This window comes from Stylophora pistillata, chromosome 1 (genome assembly GCF_964205215.1).
Source record: "Stylophora pistillata chromosome 1, jaStyPist1.2, whole genome shotgun sequence".
NCBI classification, from domain to species: Eukaryota; Metazoa; Cnidaria; class Anthozoa; order Scleractinia; family Pocilloporidae; genus Stylophora; species Stylophora pistillata.
Window position 1 is genome coordinate 7,560,260 of NC_142519.1, and position 18,476 is coordinate 7,578,735.

The 18,476-nt window shown below is 38.4% G+C and overlaps 1 protein-coding gene and 1 long non-coding RNA gene across 2 annotated transcripts; both read right to left on the reverse strand.

Annotated features, from left to right (window-relative positions):
* Positions 1–7,595: 7,595 nt before the first annotated feature.
* Positions 7,596–8,891, reverse strand: LOC148741075 (uncharacterized). The gene is made up of 2 exons (XR_015991819.1): positions 8,714–8,891; positions 7,596–8,303 (listed from the first exon to the last, which is right to left on the reverse strand). It is a non-coding gene; the product is annotated as an uncharacterized LOC148741075 (long non-coding RNA).
* Positions 8,892–9,226: 335 nt separating this feature from the next.
* On the reverse strand, positions 9,227–18,025 carry LOC111332194 (leucine-rich repeats and immunoglobulin-like domains protein 3). The gene is made up of 7 exons (XM_088733620.1): positions 17,800–18,025; positions 14,968–15,127; positions 14,507–14,830; positions 13,209–13,508; positions 12,587–12,868; positions 11,627–11,766; positions 9,227–10,769 (listed from the first exon to the last, which is right to left on the reverse strand). Exons 2-7 carry the CDS (start codon positions 15,086–15,088, stop codon positions 10,593–10,595), a joined length of 1,344 nt encoding a protein of 447 aa, XP_088589746.1. The 5' UTR covers positions 15,089–15,127; positions 17,800–18,025; the 3' UTR covers positions 9,227–10,592.
* Positions 18,026–18,476: the final 451 nt, after the last annotated feature.

Here is an 18,476-nt window from a genome sequence, read left to right on the forward strand (position 1 = left end):
AAATCACGTAACATATAACGCAAGTCAAATCAAAGCAAAGCAAAATAAAGCATAGCAAGGCAAGGCAAGGCAAGGCAAAGCAAGGTAAAGCGAAGGAAGGCAAAGGAACTGTTAGTAAGACAAAACTGGACAAGATTAAGGGCCACTTGACGATGTCCAGTTGTACATATATATGTACAATATATATGTTCATGCCAAATCTCCTCTTTCTTTGCCAAATAGTATGTGTCACAGTGTTCATAATTTTACTTGTTGACTTAGCCGGATCTCAATTTGCTTATAAAGCTACTCAAATAATACTTGTTCAAGACTAATTTTATCTGTCATATCCTTTTTCTGCCAAACAGGTGAGTTACCATACCTCAACATGACATCACAATTTGTTCGATTAAATCGACTTACCAGGGAATACCAGATGCCTTGCCCGGACGAATGTTCGGAAGAACTGTAAGCTTCAAAAGAATTGAAAAGTGCCTGCACTGATTATTGATATGTAGAAGGTTTAAAAATATTCCTATTCCGCGATTAACAAACAACAACGTATTTTTCAACGTTTGAAACAAGTCTTGCAATATCTTGTACCCCCTTTCTTTTTTTAAAGGGAACATCGAGGAAACGACCGACACTGAAATCAACGATATGCATTAAGTCAATCGTAGTGATTTGAAAATTTGTGGCATGTCAAGGTCGATGCTATATTTAACAAATCAATTTTATTTTTTGTTATCTTTTTACAAGCGTCTCAACTTCATTCCTTTGTACCCATTTTCCATGCTAATACAGCCAGTTAAGATGTTGAAAATATCCGTTGCAAATATTTTTACCAGTGCTCTTTTGGAGTTCAGATATGAGCTCATGAGCTCTTGTTAGAAAGAAAACTGGATGATGAGACCAACCCTTTCTGATAGCACAGCAGCTGAATAATTTTCTGCGAGAAGTCAAGGTAATTAATAGTCTCCCACGCAGCCGTTTTTTTTGGATGACAAGCAACGCACCCCCAAAAGAACGGCTGCTGACAACCGAACTACATTCCTTTCTCCGAATTGGCCAATCATAGCTCGGGTTCCACTTTCAGGAACCTTTTCGCGCCAGACTCACCTTTTGAGACTCGTTCAATCAGATATCGTTTTCTACCGCGATCCTCGTGTGGAAAACACAAGAAAAATGGCGGTGCTTGAAGGAGCTTTTCGCAAAGCGTCGTCAAAGTTCAAAATTTTCGAACTTAAAGCTCACCAGAAGCTTGCAATTAAAAACGTTTTGGTCGAGAAAGAAGATCTTTTTGTTAAGTTGCCTACAGGATCCGGGAAATCGTTAATATATCAGGCACTCCCGCTCGTGTTTGACCATGTTACCGATGAAAGTGGTCCTCTTATTGTTATTGTTGTTGCGTTGTGCCAACGTGCGGAAACACACGATAATTCTGGCGGTGATAAGAAGCCACGAACATAACTAATCGGGTTCGCTCCAGCTAGCAGCGGGCTGGCAAATGAAGAAGTACAAGTAGTGTAGGAGACGTTTGCCGACCTAAATTGCAGTGTTCTCGAAGCTTCGCCCGGTTTGTTGACGGCAAGCACGCGCTTTTTTCCTCCTGATCTCCATCTGTAGGTCGAAGCAAGCGTTTAGACCTTGGCCTAGATTGAAAGGCGTCTCGTATTTCTTTTGAATATTGATGTAATTTACTGTTTCTTATATATTCTGACTTTTATAATCTGTAGTAACCTCTTGAAATAGTGCGAATAAAGAGTTTCAGTTCAGTTTTTTAGCTTCTTCTAATTTCTCAGTTGCTCGCTGAAACTTTAACAACCGCTCAAACAATCTAGCGTTCGTGTCGCTGGCGTAGCAGTTGACGTCTATGTTAAGCGTAGATTCTATAATTTCAACGAAATTGTGAGAAGTTTTCCCAAAAATATATACTCTATCATTACCAGGGCACAACGACGAACATGTGAAACATTTCGAGCTCTCATCGACAAATTTCTTTAGTGTTTCTCCTAACATCCACACTTTCGCGTGAAACCTTACATCATTCAGATTTTCTGGTATGTGATTGGTCTGTTCAATAGACCGTGACCAAACCGCAAGGACAATTAGAAAGGAATGTAGTTCGGTTGGCAGCAGCCGTTCTTTTGGGGGAGCGTTGCGTGACATCCAAAAGAAACGGCTGCGAGGGAGACTAGGTAATTAATAGTTGTATTTACAAGGTATCCACATCTTCCCTTCGTTTCACCTCTCTTGATGCTTATCCTAGACCTTCCAGCAGCCTTTCATCTGTGATTATATCTATTGCAAATCCGTCCCTCTGTCAGCTAGTTAGTCCATCTGCTCGACCTTATCTTCAAATGTAGCCATCCAAATGCAGCCATCTATCCATTCATTCATCCGTCCATCCATCTACTCGTCCTTTCGTTCCTTCCCTTGCTCGGCCCCATATCGTTGTTTACTTTGATTCAATTCATCTGAATCCACTAGTCCTTCCACTTATTTATCTTAGAGGACATGCATTCAAATCAATGAAGACAGCGACCGAGACGTTTGATGACGTTGAAGCAAACACGTGCTCCTCATTTTATTTGATTAGTATGTGTAAAAGAAAGAAAACAGCGAGATCTCAAATGGGTCGGTGTAGAAGGCTTCATCATCACGCTTGAGAAATTGTTTGTTACCTAGGTGCTTACTAAGCCCCAAAATTTAGATTTAGTTGTTTCTTTTGTCGAAATAGTTCCGAGTATTGTCTTCACCGTAGCCAATGCGGATCACAGAAAGTGATAAATCGCACATCCAGCATTAATTTCAGATCTGAATTGAGAAAGAAAAATACCGTCGAGTAAGTAAACTAGCTCAGCCCTGATTGGATTTGCTTATAGAAATCTAAACAGTTATCTGTGTTAACTTGGGACCTGACCCCCCACCCCCCCCCCCCCCCCCCTTATAAGCGCTGCAAGACGAGCATCTCTCCGTGCAAGCAGATGTCTCAGGCCTCCACGATAAGCCTGCCAGATTTTGGCGAGCGATCTGGCACTCATTATATGCGTATGCGCAATATAATTCGGAGACTCCATACCGGTTCACAATGTATTTTTAAAAAATTTCCTGCGAGCAAGGGAATGCCCGTGCCGCAGAGCTGTTTATCAGTAAGAGCATGCCTACAGTATACTATCTACGCATGATGGACGATCCTCGCAGTAGATAGCGCTATTTAGGCAATAGCGAAAATCAGACCTGAAAAATAAATCAGGCCTGTACGGGATTCGAACCACTGACCTCTGCGATACTAGTGCAGCGCTCTACCAATTGAGCTAACAAGCCAACTGAGAGCAGGCCGTTAAGTTGATTCGTAATAAGCCCGTGAAAGTAATAAATGAGATACAATGAATATCTGAAGTTCATATATATTTTTGAACTGCGGTATTAGATACGTATGATGGACGATCCTCGCAGTAGATAGCCCTATTTAGGCAATAGCGAAAATCAGACCTGAAAAAAATCAGGCCTGTACGGATTAGTTAGTATACTATCTGTAGTACACTAACTAATCCGTTTGCAGCCGCATAATTTGCATTGCCAGTTGATTATCATGAAGGTCCATTTTTACCTTTTGATAACCGTGGTCAGTTGGAATTTCTAAGAGGAAAGCTCTGCCACAGTTTAAAAGTTTACTTGACGATTTTTACGGAGTATCTAAATGAAACAAGTATAAGGCATTTCATTGATTTCATAGAGAGATAAATAATATCTATCAATAAATTAGAACTAACTAATTCATATATTGCCTGTTATCAGTTTAATAAGTTGAAATTCAAATCACAAAACTGAAGAGAAAGCTTTACAAGTCTTACAAGTGATTTTATTTTTCCTTTTCAGGTCATTTATACCTTTTTACGTATGTTATAAGCATTTCTTTTGGTAAAGCTGGTTCTATATTTACTACGGTATGTTTTTAAAGCGGTGTTGGAATAGGGTCAAATACCGTTTGAAAGGGGCTTAAGAGCTTTTTTTGGCAAAAACTACGTATTAGGTCATGCCGGAAACAAATTAGCGGCAAAAGTCTTTGCACGCTCCGCCCCTTTTTTAATCATTTTCTCTTATCTTCATTTATCTTCCCCCTTCCGCCAAAATGCTTGAAGAAACCGGCAAAAGGTACCTGTATAGAACACTACTTTAGTGGTGACTATAGCGAAAGAGAAGTGCAAGTATACGGAATCGGGACGCTTTTGCGTAGAAAACCGAAGAGAATTATCCCTGTTAAAAGAAAGAGTGCGCATTGCCAGAAATTAGGGACAAGATGGCGGTTGTGCATGCGCACTAAGGCCATAATGGCTGCGAATTCGCACAAGGAAATGTATGGAGATAAGGAAACTTGTTAAAATATATCAATTATGAGCTTACGGGTCTTCGTTGCCCGACTCGAATAATGTTAAGTGCTGCCTAACCTTCGCATCTGGGTTAAAAATGGCTTATTAGAACCAAGTTTACTTACTTCCCGAAGTGGCCACTTTCATCTCTCGTTGTACGTTCCATTTCTCCATACATTGTCTTAAAATCCTGCCGAAGTCATGCGGAATACTCGTCGATTAGACTATCAACCCTTCAATGAAGTAAATTTGCCCGACTCGATATTACCTCTACGATGTAAGATCTTTCTTAAACATTCGTAAAAAGGACGATTTCTACACTTCAAAATACTTCCAAAGGCGCATTATTTCCCTCATTTTTCCATCTGTAGTCTAGTAATGGACGCCATATTTGCGAAGACCCATTTCGGTCGGACACGGAAAAGGAAAAGCTTCACAACTCCAAACTTCACCCAGTCGCCATTTTTTTTGTTGTTAAGTCTACAGATGTTTCACGGGATATAATTTCGGTTCCAGGCTTTCAAAAATCCTCTATTAGCAGTACCAGGCTTGGTTTTAATGAGAGTAAATACGCGGGAAAAATTAAAAACAAACCCACCTAGTATAGCTTAGCTTACAGCATATAAAAAAAAAAATGTCCGAGATTCTTGAGAGTTACAAAAAAATGAAGATAGAATGGGCGCTAAAGACAGGAACAGAATTTCCTCTTCATTATGTCAAGCAGCAAGCTTCTCAGCTGTATGAATTCCTATTTTGTGTGGAGATCCCTTGGCCACTACTACGCTTGTGGAGTGAACTCTTAGAGGGTACCTCTGTCACAACAAGCTACATAGATCTTCTTAACGCTACTGTTGTGGATGGTTGGTTCACTGTAAGGAAAGGGTGCTTACGTAATGATGAGCTTCTACGCAAAAAAGCAAGCATGGCAAAGCAGGCCTTCAAGCAAACCACCGGTAGAAAGCGCCAGCAACTTGACAACAAAGTGTACAAGCTGACTGTTAGAAGAATGGAGACAGAATCAGTGGATGCACTTATGGCAGAAGTCGAGAGATGTCAAAATGAGGTTCAAGAATGGAAAAGAAAGTATGCTGATTTGGAAATTGAGAAAGAAAAGTTTTATGATGAGATGAAAAATGAAATAAATAAGCTGGGAGAAGAAATTACAGACTTGAAACATGTAAATAAAGATTTGGATGCATATGTTGAAGCCCTTGAGCAGAAGGAGACACTGAAGTGCAAAGGAAAAACATTGAACCAGGTTGGTGGAAAACAAGTGGGAAGGAAACTGCTTCACCTACAAAACAAGGCCCAGTGTGCTTTATGGTTTTGTAAAAGCTATGGTCTGGAACTAAAAAGCATTGAATTTCAGGATCAAGACTGGGGGCAGCCACACTATTGACTAGCCTGGATTATATGACAAATTTTCTCAAGAAGAAACAAATAAATTGAACAAGTTTTATTTTTAATGGATAAATTTTGTGTGGGGGATGAAGTCTACCATGAACTCTCAATGATCACAGAGGGATTACCAAAATCCTATCTTGTCAAACAGTCAAGAACTAATCTAAATAAAACATATCATATTGAGAAAACAGCTGGAGAGTATCCTGGTGCAAGCATCAGCTTCACCTCTACCCTCAGAGAGCATATAAAGGAGCTCCTTGAGAATTCACCAGAACTTAAAGATAGCACAATTCAAGTAAAACTGAGTGGAGATGGGGCCCGCATGTCAAGAACTACAAACTTCATGATCATGTCCTTTTCATTGCTACAGCTCAATGAAAGTGTTATGTCCCCCAAACACAACAGAACAGTTGCAATCATAAATGGGCCTGAAAAGTATGCAACACTAAAAGCGTCACTCTCCCATTTTTTTCGTGAGGTGAATGAACTCATAAGCAAAGGCACAATAACTGTTGATGGGCGTGATGTGCAGCTACAATTTTTTTTAGGGGGTGACATGAAGTTTCTTCTAATGATTATGGGTATAAACTCTGCCACTGCTGATAATGCATGCTTATGGTGTAAAATTCACAAAGATGATCGTTGGGATACAAGCAGGCCATTCAGCCACTACAATGAAGTTCCCCAATGGAGGAACCTGGAGGAGATCAAGAAAATGTGTCGCTCTAAAGACAACTTTGGATGTATAAACGAACCCCTAATTAACATGCCACTCACCAATGTTATCCCAGATGAACTACATTTACTTTTACGCATTACAGACAAATTGCTACAAAATGTTATTGACGAAGTGTTGGAGAGGGATGCAGAGGAATATTTTTCAAAAACCATGGGGCAAACAAAAGGAATCCATCTTTCAAAACTTGTTAAAGTGATTAATTATTTGGGCATTTCATTTTCGATATGGAACAAAAAAAATGTGGATGGGTCAGAAAGCCAAGTCAAAGAATTTACGAGTCTTCTTGGTTCTCAAAAGAAGAAACTACTGAATGGACTTCCCTCTAAATTAAGTGAAGTTCTCTATCCTGATACCTGTGAAACAGTGCAGCAAATCTGGACTGATTTTGGTACTTTGTATAATCAGATTTCTGATTTTAGTTTTTGCAAAACTGCTGCAAATGCCATTTTTGTACAGGCCAAATCATGGGTTGAGCTATTTTTCTCACTAAAGGGGATAAGGCCTGGGTATACCAGACCCAGGGTAACCCCTTACATGCACACTCTGGTGTACCACATCCCCTTCTTTGTGAAAATGCATGGGTGCTTCAAAAACTTCACCGGGCAAGGTGTGGAAAAAAACAATGATGAAGCAAAAAGGGTACTTTTCAACAAGTCAAACAAATGGGATGCAGCAAAGGACACACTCTATACAGAGAGTAGACAATGGGATTTGAAACATCACGAGCGAATGAAAGGTCAGTATACAAAAAGAAAGGTGGAGTACTGGAATACTGAAATCAGTGAAATTAGGAAACAGAAAAGGGCATGCTGTGTGGATTCCCCTGATACAATTGAGGATGATGACATTCCCACTCCTGAAGTGAATTTAACAAACCTCTCAGTCAAGCAGTTAAGGGAACTCATCAAAGAAAAAGGTCTTCGACCAAAAGGCCTGTCGAAACTTAAAAAAATGGAACTTACTGGACTCATTGAAAAAGCTTAACTTTCCAAAGATGAAGACATGCAGGACCTCACTCCCAGGGACGATTACAGCAAACTCACTATCAAGCGGCTCAAAGAAATTGTGAAAGGGAGGGGTCTTAGTACAAAGGGCCTCTCTAAACTTAAAAAAACAGGAACTCATTAGCTTTATTTTGAGGTTCCAGCTAAATAAAATTAAGCCTTAAATACTGATCTCAGTAACACTGGTAAAACATATTGAAACAGGATTCCAGCCCAGTGGTCAGCTCCAGGAATAATAATGAATAAGTTTCTTATAATTCCTTGCATCATGTGAAATTAAAAATGTCGAAAATCAGTAATGCCTAAAGCTGAGAAGTAAAGGTGTGTGAAAAAAATTAATTTACAAAGAATGCTATGTTAATTCAATTGTAGTCCACTCGATTACACTAATTAAATGATGAAGGGACTTTTATAAACTTGATAGTGATCTTCTCAATATAAGCCCTTGGGGCCTCTACAATATTCTCAGCTACCCTCTGATATGTCACTGGAGATAACTGTAGGAATTTTCTCATTTTAAGAGGAAATCTAAGTTTGACACCATCCCCATGTTTGTCATATATACAGTTCCAACTAGGTGGTAGCTTACATTTACTAAAATCATTTTCATCAAACAAACGCCATTTCTTTTCTTTAGCATCCCTCCCTTTCCCATAAAACAAATATTTATATACATCATGACGGAATTCTAAAGTCAGTCTCTGCTCTGGTCCTTTGTGTCTTAGGGCATCTAACAATGACACACGCATCTTGTCGACACATTGCTCAATTATCTCCTTCCCAGGCTTTGGAGATTCAAAGTAACTGCAAACAGATAATAATTAAGGGCTCAAGAAATTTTATATGTAGGTTTTAAATATCATTGTTTATTTCTGTAGAATAGAAGTACATAGTTTTTTTTTTCCTTCAGGGAAACTTCTTTTTGTCCTATCTAATTTTGATAAGATAATCTTCGTTTTAGTAAGCTTGTAAACACTGAAACTGCAAAACTGAAAGTGTCATGCATATAATCTTGATGCTTAAACCATGATTAAGTGACTACAATTTACCTCAACGAAGTGGGTGAAAGGTGCTCTTCGGGCTCCCATGTACTCTCAAAAGAGCTATAGCCCTTCTACTTGACAAGATATTTGGCTCCCTTAAACGTAGTAAAACTTCATAAATTGCTGATATTAAATTAACAACAATTTTACTTTAAGGTCTGTTCTTCTTACCTCTACATCATCTCGGCTTGCAACGACACGCTCTGCCTCATAAAATCCCATACAGTTAACTTTCGACCTTCTCTTTTTACTATTTTCTGCATACAATAAATCAACAGTGCTCAACCTGTGAAGCACAGCGTAAGAAACACGTTTCCTTTTCGAACGAGCGATAAGTGCCGCCATATCAGAATTTTATTTTTCTGGAGTGTAACATGATATACCGCTGACAATTGTTAACGGGCTCGAAATGTCCACGATTTCTGGTAATGAAGGTTTTTTGTAAAACGAGGCAAACTTTATCTACTCCAATTTCTTTACCATGACCCCACTTTCTAAACTTTTATTTTACCTTTTACTGGCAAAAACGGTATAAAATGAGAAAATAAAGACAATCGCACGACAATCTAAGCCTTTGACGAAGGGAAAACGTTTGAGGTGTCAGCTTTAGAATCATCCACCGACGCAGCACCACAGCTTCTTTAAAAGGTCTTAAAATTTTTAGACTGGTCGTCATATCCTTCTAACCAAAGGAAAAATGGTCGACAACTTATGGCAATAATAGATCGAGACTGTAAATTCAAGGGAATCATTTTCTTAAGTTGGACAAACGATAAGAAGTGATAAGACTCTTCTTGGGGCTTACATACTTTCACATTTAAATCGGCACGAGCACTTTATTTCAAAAATTGACGAAGGTGAAGAATCTGGCAGCTTGCTACATAAATAATTGTTAGAAACCAGACAAAATTATGTAGGATGAGGAATAGCCAACTCGGTTATTAGCTAAAGCTGATTCCGGCTTAAACGAGTCAGTTTTTGTTGAATTCATTTAAGAAACTGTTTTAGGATGATTTTATTATATCTAATTTTACTTCATTTCCTAATAAAACATATGTTCGACCTTTCGAGAGATGAACCAAGGAGTTGAGTCGAGCACATGAAGTAGAGGCTTCCTTCATTTGTTGAACAAGAAAATCTTGACAGAGTTTTCAAAGGGTTTCACTTGTTTGGGGTGGTGTATCATATTTATCCCGATCCTCTACGTTTGAACAGACGTGGATGTCTGCTGTTTCAGATCACATTTCCGTGAAATATTCCTGCAATCTTTGACATCATCAATCCTACCCACTTTATCTGGCACGCCTCTTCTCATATCAAACTTCAAGCTTGTGTGCTATTATTATTATCATTATTATTATTATTATTACTTTTATTATTATTATTATTATTATTATTATTATTATTATAGACCACTTTCATAAATAGCTGCTGGATTAATATTCTTTTGTTTAAATTTAAATTAGCCTTTCTGGCCTCGTTCTCCAGTACAAAATTCAAATGAATACATTATCTCAAGCGAGGCCAGAAAGGCTATTTCAAATTTAAACAAAAGAATATCAATCCAGCAGGCATTTACGAAAGTGGTCAATAGTCTTTGGCAAAAATTTAGAATTTCGTGCGATAGCTGATTGGTTGGTTCGGCACTTGTAACGAAGGCTATTTTTAGTTTTGATTACGTGACGTTGAATACCATGAGAATGATAGATGCTTGGAAGCTCCGCTAAATGAGACTTTTCCCCGACGCGGCGCTGTTGAATCGATTTGTATCAGCGTCCGCTTCATTACAGCAGTGATTAGCAAGCCATTTTTCGGTATATGGATAGAAATAAACTAGTGTTTGGCTTTCATGGTATATTCTAAAACATTTATTTACCATAGTGTGGGCGAACTGTGTTGGACACTTACCGCGCCTTTGCCTCTAAGCTCAGTAAATATCCATCACTTTTCACCTCTACTTCAATGAATAATCATTTAAAATCTAGAGAGCTTAGGGACAACAAGTCCCTAATTAGCTGTGGTCATAATGCATTGTGTATAGCTCGTTCCATCAAGGTTCCATTTCAGACGTATTTTTCTCCATTGTGCACAGCAGGAGCTTTTCTTCAACCCTTTCCATGTTATTGGCTTCGAGCGATGGGTTCTTTTCAGCATCCTGCGCAATTAAGACTGTTGGGTATTTGCCATTGCGCATATGAACACTCACGATGTTTTGCTGTCCCTCCTGCTGATGTTTATTAAATGAGAAAGAAGAATTACCAATGAGGAACTTTAGAGGCGTGTTGATGTGCTGTTTCTTTATTACCTTGTTTTGTATCTTTTTCAAATCCTTTTTCCGGTCTAAGTTAACAGATAGATTAGTAATTGTACTTTAACAGTGCAGTCCCTGTTAACGAATGAACACACGGCTAAGCGCATTCCATTACGTAGTTTTTAAAGTGACCGTCAGACGAACAAGTAGGTGACAAAAATGATTTTCTGAGATTTTATACATATACTTATGAAAAGGAAATATATCCAGTAAAAGTAGTGTTTCCAACTCCAGTCAAAGAACTGCATAGTCATCAGAGGTACCTTAAACAAACTTGAGATATTTGAGCTCCAGCCCCGCACACCTAAGCATATTCAAACGTGTCAGTTTCGTTGCAAACTGAACGAAGCTTATATTTGCATTTTCTTTTTTTTATTTCAATTGTCCGTGCCATTGTATTCTTATTTGGAAATCCATACAATTTGATTCCAAAAGCCTTCGTTTCCATGTGTCCACACAAACATTGAAGCGTTTTAAAAACGATGCGTTTATCAATGCCACTATTAAAACCTGTTTTCATTCGCGTTGACAATTTTTTTTTGGAGTGGAAGACACGGAAAACTGAATAAAAAAGAATGCCTTATGATACGAAAACGCATTACAGTAGTGTGGATGCACCTTAGAGAATCAAAGTGAAGAAAATGCAGTGAGAGCCTCGACGCGAAGTTTCTCATCTAGATGTTTGGATGTTATTTTTGTTTTATTTTTGTTTCTTAAATGAAGAAGAAAAATTACGGCAAAAGTGAACGGAGAAGCGGACAAACAAACATTACCTTTTTGCCAACTTTATATCGCCTGTACCACAAAAGCCCCAAAACACCATTGACAAGCAAGGTTGCCATCACACAAGCTGCAGCGATTACTATTGCAATCTGAGTAGTTGGGCTTTCTTGCAATCTTGTTTCTGTAATTTCTGTGAGATGAGACGAAAATCAAACTACAACTTAAGACCTTTGAAGGCCAAATTGGACGACCGCGTTGTGCGAGTCCGATTTGTCAATCACGATCATGATTATTTATAGCATTGGATGACATGAATTCCTGTTACCAATTAATTACAATCAATACAGTTTCCGAGAAAAGCAAAAAGTATTCTTAAAAAGCGTTTCTGATTCCAACTGTTAAACACCTAACCATTACAATATTTGACAAATGCACACTTGAGACAGCTTCTATAATTTTTTTGAAATCCTCAACTCTGGGAAGTTTGCCATTGTTAACGACACTGTAATCAATTCTGTAATTGGTGGATCTATTTGAATATGCTAATGTGATTGGCTGATATAACCGTTCGATTACAAGTGCCCGATTACGACCAACTTTCCGCTTACAACACTGTAGAATTAAAAAAAAAGAAAAAGAAAACGGTGGGGGGGAGGGGGGGCAGATTATCAATAAATCACATTCGAATATGGTTACATTAATTATTACTCATTGGGAGAGTTTAGGATGGCTGATTATTATGATCGTCAATTACGTCGTACATGCATGAAGAGTATAAAGAGAAGGCGATCACAAAAATATAATTAAGTCTTGGATCGGTAGTTTTACAGGTGACTCAATCCTACTGCATGACTTGTGGCGGAAGAAGTTTGAAAATATTAACTGACAGTGCTTTGAATGGGAATTTATTATACGTTTTATTACCATACGGCCTGCATTTAAATTTTGTGAGGTCGATAAATATTTTCGAAAAGAAAGTATGAACTGTTTCTTTGATTTCAAGAACTTGCCTTCCTCTGTGTGTAAGGGAGCCAATTTTGGCTTCCTCTTTCCAGTTTTCAAAGGGTATTTTGTGTGGCATTGATATGTGCCTTCAACTTCCATCTTCTCGTTTATAAACTTTATGCTTTGTATGCTATTGCATTCTGTAGCATCTGAAGTTACGATGGCCTTTAACCTTGGATTATTCTTGATCCATGTCATATTTGGCTTTGAATGAGCAGTGGCATTGCAGCTAAAAATTGCAGTGGCACCAGCTGAATGGCTTTTGTTTTTTGGGTCTTCCAGCTTTTCTGTAATTTTTATTAAAAAGTACAATAGTAATTTCAAGGGTTGGAGGAAATTGATATTATGTTAAGATGGGATTTGTAAAAGCAAGGCAAGCGAAGCAAATGTAAAACTCTCTACTCGCGAAGACTTAGGGGCACAACCTAACTAGTAATCATAGTTCTTGTTTCCAAGGGACTACTTTAGCGATTAGCGCAAAGAATGAGCCAAACTAATTCGCCCTATTTGACAAAGCATGCCCTTGACCTTTAAAACAATTTTTTGTGGATCATCCAAATGAATGAAGTTAGGTCCTAAGCATAACCTAAACCGAGTCGTCATATTAGCTTATCATGTAAATCTGACCTAAATTCTTTGGAATTAGGAAGGCAACTCCTGATTCTTTTACACCAACGACGTTCTCTGCAATGCACTGATATCTTCCATTCTTCTGTGCTTTTGTTATTTCAAGGCTGCTATTGTTTATGTCGTCTTGAACAGCACGTGCTACATGTGTATGGTTGGATTGTATGTGATGCGACTTATTGTCCTTTATCCAGTGGATTGTTGGCAGTGGGAGACCCTTAGCAGCGCAGTGAAAAGTTGCAGTGGAATTGATCGTGACACTTTGGTTCATTGGAGCCTCCACGAATTCTGGTGCAGAGCCTGAAAGGAAAGTGGGAACTGATATAAACACAGTCAACTCTCTCGTAAGCAGACGCCCTCGGGAAATGGATATGAGTTTCCATTCTTAGAACTGTCCGCCTCCGACAGCCTGCTTTCCCGCGGACAAATAAAGAATTGACAAAACCGATCCCCACTCTTCTGTTTCTATGTCAAAAGGTATATTTTTCTTGATTTGCAAAGTCAAGATAAATTTTATCGCCTCTGGTCAACTTTTATCCATGGGGTGTCGGCTTACTAGAGAGTGTAAACAAAGAAAAATAAAATTTTCAATTTCAAGCGTCCGTGTCTGTCTGCGAGAAAGTGTTCGCTCACATGGATGTTTAAATACAGAGTATGACTGGAGGTCAACAATGTTCAAAACTAAAGTGAAACCACTTGGTACAACGTTAACCGAGTAGTTCACTGCAAAGTTTTCAACATTTCCGGCGTCGTTTCTTTGGTCAATACGGTTATAAAAATGGAAAAATCAGTGGTCAATTTGTTTTTTACAACCACATTGAAATTTTTGTGCCCTTGCTTCGGCGCCGATAAGTATGGGCTTATCCGTCTTTCAAAACCGGATTTCTATTTCTGAAGATGTTTCCCCTGGTTTTTCATCCATCTCGACAAGTTCTTCTCCAAAAATTTCCCATGCACAATTTTTCTTAAAATTTGGCAGCTTGTTAGCGTTCATATCTCAGAAATTTGTAACTGTTTTAAAACAATTTTTTCTCCGACTGGTAAGGATTTCCGAGCATTGCTTTACATGTAATTTGCACTCGTGCTTTAACTTTGTACTCTTGTTACATGAAAAATGCACTAATTTTCATCCAGTCACACGTAGGTAATTTGTTTATGTATATAAGTATTTCATCAACAAAGCGCTTTATCTGTTCATTACTTAGTTAAAAAAAAGAAAGAAATACCCACCTTTCCCAAACAAGAAACGTAGCATGTTTACCGTAATGTGTACGCGTAGGAATGATGAAAATACTTACCTATCGCAAATAATTGCCTTGTACAGTGATTCTTATAAGGATTGCCCGCTTGGCAAGTGTAGATGCCAAATTCGTCAACTGTCAGATTTCTAAGTACCAATGGGCAGCTTAGTCTACGTTTATATTGATGTATACTTGAAGGCTGCTGACACTTTGCTCCGACTTCTCTATCCTGTGGGTCGTACCACTGAATATACTTCACCCATCTATCCAGATATCCTGCATCTATTGTTCTCGGTTCCGCTGTACATGTCAGGGTTACGGAGGCACCAACGGCTAAACTGTAATTTTCCGAATTTGAAGTGATGTCGACAACGGGTCTTGCTGTGCAAGATATAAAATTAGTGGGTAAAACAAATTTAATAGATATCTACCCCAACTGAGGAGGTCAAAATTTAAGCCAAAAATAAAGTTCAAAAGAATAGGCCACACTCTTCGTGCCAGAAAGTTTCACTACTTACTTTTTAAGTTGGAATTGCAAGCTTCGCTTCTGACAAAAGGAAGATTCCACAAATTCCCGGCAATAGTTAATAGTAATACCCACTTTGTTGCTTTTCCTAACCAAGAATCACCCACCATCATGAAATGTCAAGAAATGTGTGCTATGGTGTATCCGGGAGCCTGCAAATGAAACCGTCCATTGGATAAAAGGTATTGACGGAAATCGACAAGGAGCAGGATTACTTTTAAAAGGGAAGGAAAAGTCATCTTAAGAAAATGCTTTTCTGAATACATTTCAAATATCTTTTTTAGACGAGACCTTACATAGAAATAAAGAGAATAACCTCTTTAGATTTTTCGCTCGTTGAGATGGGGGCGAATCAGTAGGGGAAGAACCTGAAACTACGAGCTACATTAAAAATATGACGAAACTCATCATTGTGCGGTTGCTATTGACAGCGATGAGTTGATGATCTATTCAGACATGTATTAGTTTTTCTTTTTTTTTTTTTTTTTTTTTTTTTTTCTATAATATCCTCTGGGACCCCTTTGTATTTATTTGTTATTTAACTGCACCAGATACCAATAAAATCTAAACTTCCCTTGGTTTAACCAGATGCATTATGGTAAACAAGTATATTGTTAAATGTAATTTGGTAATATCAACTAAGTTGAAATTGTAAATTGGCCACCGTGAAGAGTTAAAAAGCTTGCGTTTCGAGCGTTAGCCTTTCGTCAGAGCAAATGGACGAATTGTGGGTTGTGTGTGGGTTTATATGCAGAAAGTGAATCTACGCTATTGCTTGCGGCATGGCCGGACGAGAAAAACACGAATAAATTATTGGAATGAAAAGCGTTCGTTGATAGCTGTGGGATTAAGAGCGCCGATTTGGAAGATGGACTTTTGTTCGAGAGTTTTGCGGCTTTCCGAGCTACCTAAATGTAAGGAAAGACCGCAGATTGCCATATGCTGCTTAAAATGATAAGGTAGATTAAAGTGTGTAGCGACTGGTTTTGAAGCGTCCTTGTCATATCTTTCTACGTCGCCAAGGTGTTCTTGGAATCGGTCACGTACTGGTCTTCCTGTTTCGCCAAGGAATAGCTTTTTGCAATAAGTGCAAGTTGTACAATGGTCATCCATTATGATATTCAACTCTGGCATCTACATCTTGATGGCAAAACTCCCATATTATGTCGTCTTAATATTCTAAGCAGTCAAGCTTAGGGCGTTATCTAGCTGATCTACGCCGGGATAGCTGAAGACTAAATTTGAATACAAATGTTATTCTCACGGTCATGTCAACGATCTGCCCAAACCCTCATTAATGTCCATCAAAGGCGCAATTTTGCATACGCTTTCAAACTGGATAGATTTGAAGAAAACTTGACATTTAATGACACTGATGATGTTCTTGTCTTGCTCCAGTCGCTCTCGCACTTTTAGTGGGCGCAATAGTATCTGGAAAACTTTAATTAAATTCAAATGTATGTTTTGAAGTTGTGTCTCTTTGTTTATTTGCTGCAATGACGTGTGTGAATCTTGTCGTTCTTTCACAGAAAAATGTTAACTGTAGTTAAATGAGACACTTTTTCTTGCTCGAAACCAAGAGATGTAATGAGTTTTTCCGTTTTGAACTTAACGGTGGAAATGTTCAAATTCAAGGGACTTGCGAAAGTGTATTTTTGGTAGAATTCGTAAAGTTCAACTCAAAACGCCGAACTTCACGGTTTTACAACGAACAAATTGCTTTAGAGAATTCAGATATGAAATGAATGAACGAATGTTACATCGATTGTTGTAAATTTTTATTGCATAAACCTCTCGTTTTGATTTGTAGAGTTACTTTTTGTGAAAAATTCACAATTTGCAAGCGGTTTTTAGGCTGCGTGACAATCCATCACCAAAAAAAAAACATATTTAGTACCAGAAAAATCATTTCGAAATCATTTTGTTCGGAAAACTTAAGTGATTTGAGGGGAGGGGGAAAGAAAGAGTACATTTTGATCATTACAGTCGTGTGTGTTTGTTTGGTGGAGCAACTTACCATTTAGACAGTTTTTGGGCTCTCAGATTTCATATTCAAAGACCTCTTTTTCTTTCTTTTTTTTAACGTCCAGGAGAAAACAAAAACACCACATATTTAGTATCTGGCTCGATATTTACAAAAAAGATGAATGCCTGCATGTCGCGGAACTGTTCGATTAAAAGTGCTATCTTATCGACCTGAATTTTATCGATTGAGGACGCACCTGATGTGAAGCGATGTTGATAACGATGCATTTTCGCCGTTCTTTTGTTCTCGCCATTTCATTTTTGCCATCTGAGGCATATGTTAAGCAGTAGTAAAGAAAAGGATATGATACAAGACATATTCAACCTGGGTTTAAGGGTGAAACAAGCCATGGCGTAAATAGACAGCTGAGGTACGACGAAAGACAAATCCAGAAATAGTGGTTAAAGCAGAACTGTTGCAATAGTGAAGAAAAATAATCTCCATATATAACGAACCAGGAGGAGGTTGTGGTAAATACCAGAGTCGATAAGGCGACAGAGACTGGGGGTAAGGATATGGAATGCAGCAGCAGCGATATGAAACATTTAGCTGCCTTGTTTGGAATGTAACAGTGGGCAAAGGAATTTTCATTAATGTTCGAAGTAGTGAGAAAAAATGTTTGTATTAAAAACAAGAGCAGTTTAGCGTGATTTGACGTTTGGTGTTACTGAATCAGACGGTTAGTATGGAAATATGGTGTAGAAGCGCTGAAGCAGTACTCCTAAATAATAATGAAAATAAATTCGTGCTGACTTGATGATTGTAGTTACTCGAGAAGAGAAATGAAAATGTTAAAACCTTCTTTGAAGACGACCTGCAGCAATGACGGCAAAAGGACAGATTGCCAGAGGGAAGCCTGTAGTTGAAGCCACTTTGATCGCGCTGATGGTGAGGGAGACGCTTTTGATTACAACATTACTCCTTTTATATCAGGTCCCAAAAGTCCTCGTTCAAAAAAAAAAAAAAAAAAAAATTATCAGTCTTATCAAGTCTATCCGTCCTCAGACAAGGATATCCAATTGTTGCCGCAATGTCGAGTTTTCAGGTTAGCGGAAACTTATGCACGAACACCTCTACCTGTCTACAATTATCCTGTCTTTAAAATCTACACGTCTACATATGTACAAATAGGCTCGGTCCTTCAGATTATTTGTTATTACGAAAATACAGAAAATAAAGCTTATTGCCATTGTCATTTTGGCCCGAGCGGCTTTAGGAATGTTTTTGCAAGTAGAGATATGAGCGCACTTATCCAAGAAAAGGATATTCGTCAACCCCTCTTAACGACTAAGACGGCTTTGAGTATACGAGGACGATGAAAGACGGTTTCGCAAACTTGAAAACAACGGTTCAAGTAAAATTCCTGACAAAGCGCTTTCTAGAAATGAGGCCGAGTTTTATTTCTGTTCTTGAAAGGGATCGAAGATTGGATTTGAGAGGGAGACAGAATTGATTTAGTTTGGATTATTTCGTCT

Coding starts and splice junctions, on each gene's coding strand:
- LOC111332194 (XM_088733620.1), bottom strand. CDS start 15,088: ATGATGGTGGGTGATTCTTGGTTAGGAAAAGCAACAAAGTGGGTATTA. Junction 12,869..13,208: donor CCTAATTCCAAAGAATTTAG/GTCAGATTTACA, acceptor TAAAAATTACAG/AAAAGCTGGAAGACCCAAAA. Junction 10,770..11,626: donor GATATAAAGTTGGCAAAAAG/GTAATGTTTGTT, acceptor AATAAACATCAG/CAGGAGGGACAGCAAAACAT.